This window comes from Austrofundulus limnaeus, unplaced genomic scaffold, assembly GCF_001266775.1.
Source record: "Austrofundulus limnaeus strain Quisiro unplaced genomic scaffold, Austrofundulus_limnaeus-1.0 Scaffold38, whole genome shotgun sequence".
Classification (NCBI taxonomy): domain Eukaryota; kingdom Metazoa; phylum Chordata; class Actinopteri; order Cyprinodontiformes; family Rivulidae; genus Austrofundulus; species Austrofundulus limnaeus.
In genome coordinates this window covers 2,902,297-2,906,094 of record NW_013952440.1, presented here as the reverse complement: position 1 = coordinate 2,906,094, position 3,798 = coordinate 2,902,297, and the positions used below count along the sequence as shown (strand labels likewise).

Here is a 3,798-nt window from a genome sequence, read left to right as displayed (position 1 = left end):
TACTACTACTACTACTACTACTACTACTACTACTACTACTACTAGTACAAATAATAATAATGATTATAAGTGTGGGGTACCTAAGGTGACTCCAACAATCTCACGAAGAGACATGGCTGCTAAAATGATCTTGTGGCCACGCATTAATTATTTTTATCCAATATCACCAGACGGGCTTCGACGAATTTATTTGTTTGCTGTAGGACTTAACCTGCAGCACTTCCTGCTAGAATATCATAATATTTCTTCTGTAACATTCATGTAATATAAAACTGATGACAATGTAAAGGTGCATCAATCACTGTGAAATTATTGAGATTAGAGGTATTTAAAAGTGGTGGCTAACAACTTTGTTCCTGCTTCTGCTTGGAAAAGTAATTAGTTTATCAGTTTAGACCAAATTAATGTCTGATTTTCCAACCTGAGATTGTTCAAAAAGCTTTCTATAACAGGTAAGATATTATTTGTTAAAAATTATTTAATAGAATCCACTTTAAAGATCAGAAATGCTGCCTAAAAGTAATAATTCTTCAGGCTTGTTTGAGGTCTTTTAAAATTTATTTTTTGAGATTTAGTTCGTTTTTAATCCAGAACTTGAGCCTCTCTATTCTTATGTTTTACAGCAGGTCCACTTTTTCTCTTTTCCCACAGCTTTTAGGCACATATTCCACAACATACCATCATGACCCAACTGGACTTGACACAAAATAAGTGAAGTTGTTGCCAAAGTAAAAAAAAAAATCATTTGAAAGACATTCAGAAAACCTGGAACACGACTGATCAAAATCACTTTTAAAGATTACAACAAAGTGACGTTTTGGAATCAGCTTCCTCTCAAACGCGACAAAACATTCTGGAAACTTCCGCACAAATACCAACATGTGAGCACCAATCACACCCGGTATGACGGGAGTTTAACAGATTTCTCTCCACACATTTTGGTCTCTGTTAGGTCTAAAAGCTGTGTGTACAGTAGGATGCTGCCAGGATCTATGGCTGATGTGGACTGATAAGGGAGTATCTACAATAAACTACCTCTGGCCATCAAAGCTATCCTACCATTGTTCCCCCACACAGAGGAAGCAAGGTTTGTTGTGTTATTGTTGGATGTGGGCGAAAAAAGGAGGGCGATGGGCTAAGGCGTGCATCTCCACACGTGCACGAGCGTGTGACGTACGATGAATCGTGTGTGTCTGTGTGTATTTATTTTTGGAGTGTTTAATGTTCAGATTTGATGAGGTGCAACGTCCAGTGGCTTCAGTGTGTCGCAGTTCAACCAGTTGCTGTCAACGTTGTTGTTGTGTGCCGTTGTGTGTTGCAGCCGGGGGAAAGCCATCAGCAAGTGTACCTGAGTCAGAACGGAAGAGGAGCTTTAGGCTCAGCGGAACATGGAGCTGAGCAGGAAAACACCTGGGAGCTGAGGGAGAACAAACACTTCCAGAGGAAGGAAGAGGAAGAAGAGGCAGGATGAGAGAGAGAGAGAGAGAGAGAGAGAGAGAGAGAGAGAGAGNGAGAGAGAGAGAGAGAGAGAGAGAGAGAGAGAGAGAGAGAGAGTCTTACAACATTGCTGTTGTGTAGAACCTGAGTAAAAGTTGTTTGTTTTAGACAACAAAAGACTTCCTCATATAGTTTTAAACTCAATTCAGGGTCTGACCAGAAATTATTGAATAAATAGACAACTTTATGAAATCATAAATGGTATGTACAATCTCGTGGAACTATGAGATTTTACAGAGGATTACACTACACACGACCAATTTGAAGAGGGTCCTTCAATCAGGCTTGAGTCGAACTTGAGTATAAAACTTGAGTCGCGTAATTATGTCAGCTTGAAACTGATGTGCGTACAAACTCTTGTAGCTGCTCCGTTGATTTCAATGGAGCTACGCTGGTTTAGCTATGTTTAAACTGAAATAAATTTGGGAAAACAGCATCAAACTCCACCGGGAGGACCACAAAACATTGTGCTGCAGTACTCGTAACAGCAACTCAGGATACAGCCATCATGCCCACATGGAACAAGCATTTTGTTTTCACTATTCCCAAGTTAAGATATTGTCTAACAGCTGGGTTGGAATGATGGGACGAGCTGAATTTGACCGGAAAAGAATCATAGGCTTAACATCTGCGCCAAACATTTAATCGGAGGTAAAAGACCAACACTGGATCACCTGGATCCTATCCCTGCACGTTCTGTTGATAAACAGGTACAGTAAACCTTATTGTTTTATCTGTAGCCTACAGCTAGCTTTACTTGTAACATATATGCTAGTCTCACTCATAAACAGTGCTCTATTCTCGGGCTCTACTGTAGTCTGTCCAGCATATAGTGATAATATTTTACTTAACACAAATTCTAAGCATCCACACAACCCTGAAAAGGAAGAAGCGTGTACAGAAAATGGATGGATGGAAATTCTAAACATCACCATTAAGTTTCTTTAAATGATGCAGAACCAATGGCCATTCAGTGATAAAAATACACACAAAGACGCACACATAATAGATGTGTCAAGCTAAGCTAAGACACAGTAAAAACACCAACCTTTAACAAATCCAGGAAATAAAAAAATGCCTAATTACATATGGAATTCAGTCCATTCCTGTCCAAATCACAGAGATTCCTATTCACACTGGATTAGTGAAATCACAGGACCTTGGAGGTCAGTAAAATATAGTAGGTAATTTGCAGGGGAATTTTTACTTTACAAATTACTGACGTGCCCGATACGCATGGGATTAATAACACAGACAATCTCTGCAATTATTACAAATAGCATGGGGTCCCTAACTAATCCCATCAGAATAGGGCTTTAGTCTGAAGGGTCCAGCATAGTCGATTGCTGGCCCAAAAAAAAAAAAAAAAACTCCCATCACCCTGACAAGGAAAACTTTGAGTGCAATGATTGGAGCCACAAAATGCTGATGGGACTCCATGACCATGGTCTGTGTGATGTCTGTGGCATTGAATTAGAGACCTCTTTGCTCTACTTAGGCCACAGCCTGGCTCTGAGTGGTCAAAGGAAAAGAATTCTTGGGGACCCCTTCATGGATCTTGAGAAGCTCAGAACACTGAATGTTTCTAACTTTGTGTCCTTCATCCGAGGAAAGCGAATGTTTGATTAAAGCTCAGCTTCTCTTTGGGAAAGCAATGAACACACACGGCTCATTTGGGTTCTTCACCAATCCCCACTTACCATGACCATAACCATAACCGTGGTCAATCGGCAGTTGAAGCACAGTCAAGCTTACAGACTTCAAACCAATCACACAAGGCTGATGGGGATAGAAAGTCCAGCCAAGGCCTTGTGCCAAGAAGGGGCGGACGACACAAGGCTGAGAACAGGATGAAGCCATTTTCATCACACGAGGGCYGAGGTCATCAGATCAGAATCTTTTAAGGGTCCCCTTCACTCACTTTAAGTGTAGAGGTGATCGCTCCTTCCAGGCCATCGCTCCAAGGCTCTGGAATGATCTTCCGCTCTCAATACGTGCGTGCTCTTGATTCTGTGGTTGCCTTTAGAAGCAAACGTAAAACTTTCCTTTTTTTATAAAGCCTTTTAACAATTTCAGTGTGTTGTCTAATTCTTAGCTATTTATGATGTTGTTGATGTTTTTACTGTTTCATTTTTCCACATAATTTTTGCACCTTTGTAAAGCACTTTGTGTCCCTCTATGTCTGTGAAAGGTGCTATATAAATAAACTTTTACTTAATTTTTACTTACTTACAACTACATCAATGAGATGTTGCAGGTTTGGATGGACCATGTAGAGGGTTTAAAGCCCTTCTCAATATT

At 40.3% G+C, this 3,798-nt stretch overlaps 1 protein-coding gene across 1 annotated transcript in view; it reads left to right on the top strand.

The window, feature by feature from the left end:
• Nucleotides 1-1,471, top strand: part of tmem150b (transmembrane protein 150B) — a 24,362-nt gene extending 22,891 nt beyond the window's left edge. Inside the window, exon 7 of the mRNA XM_014006842.1 lies at nucleotides 1,322-1,471. Coding sequence (XP_013862296.1) covers nucleotides 1,322-1,471 — 150 coding nt within the window. The remainder of the gene's footprint in view (nucleotides 1-1,321) is intronic.
• Nucleotides 1,472-3,798: the final 2,327 nt, after the last annotated feature.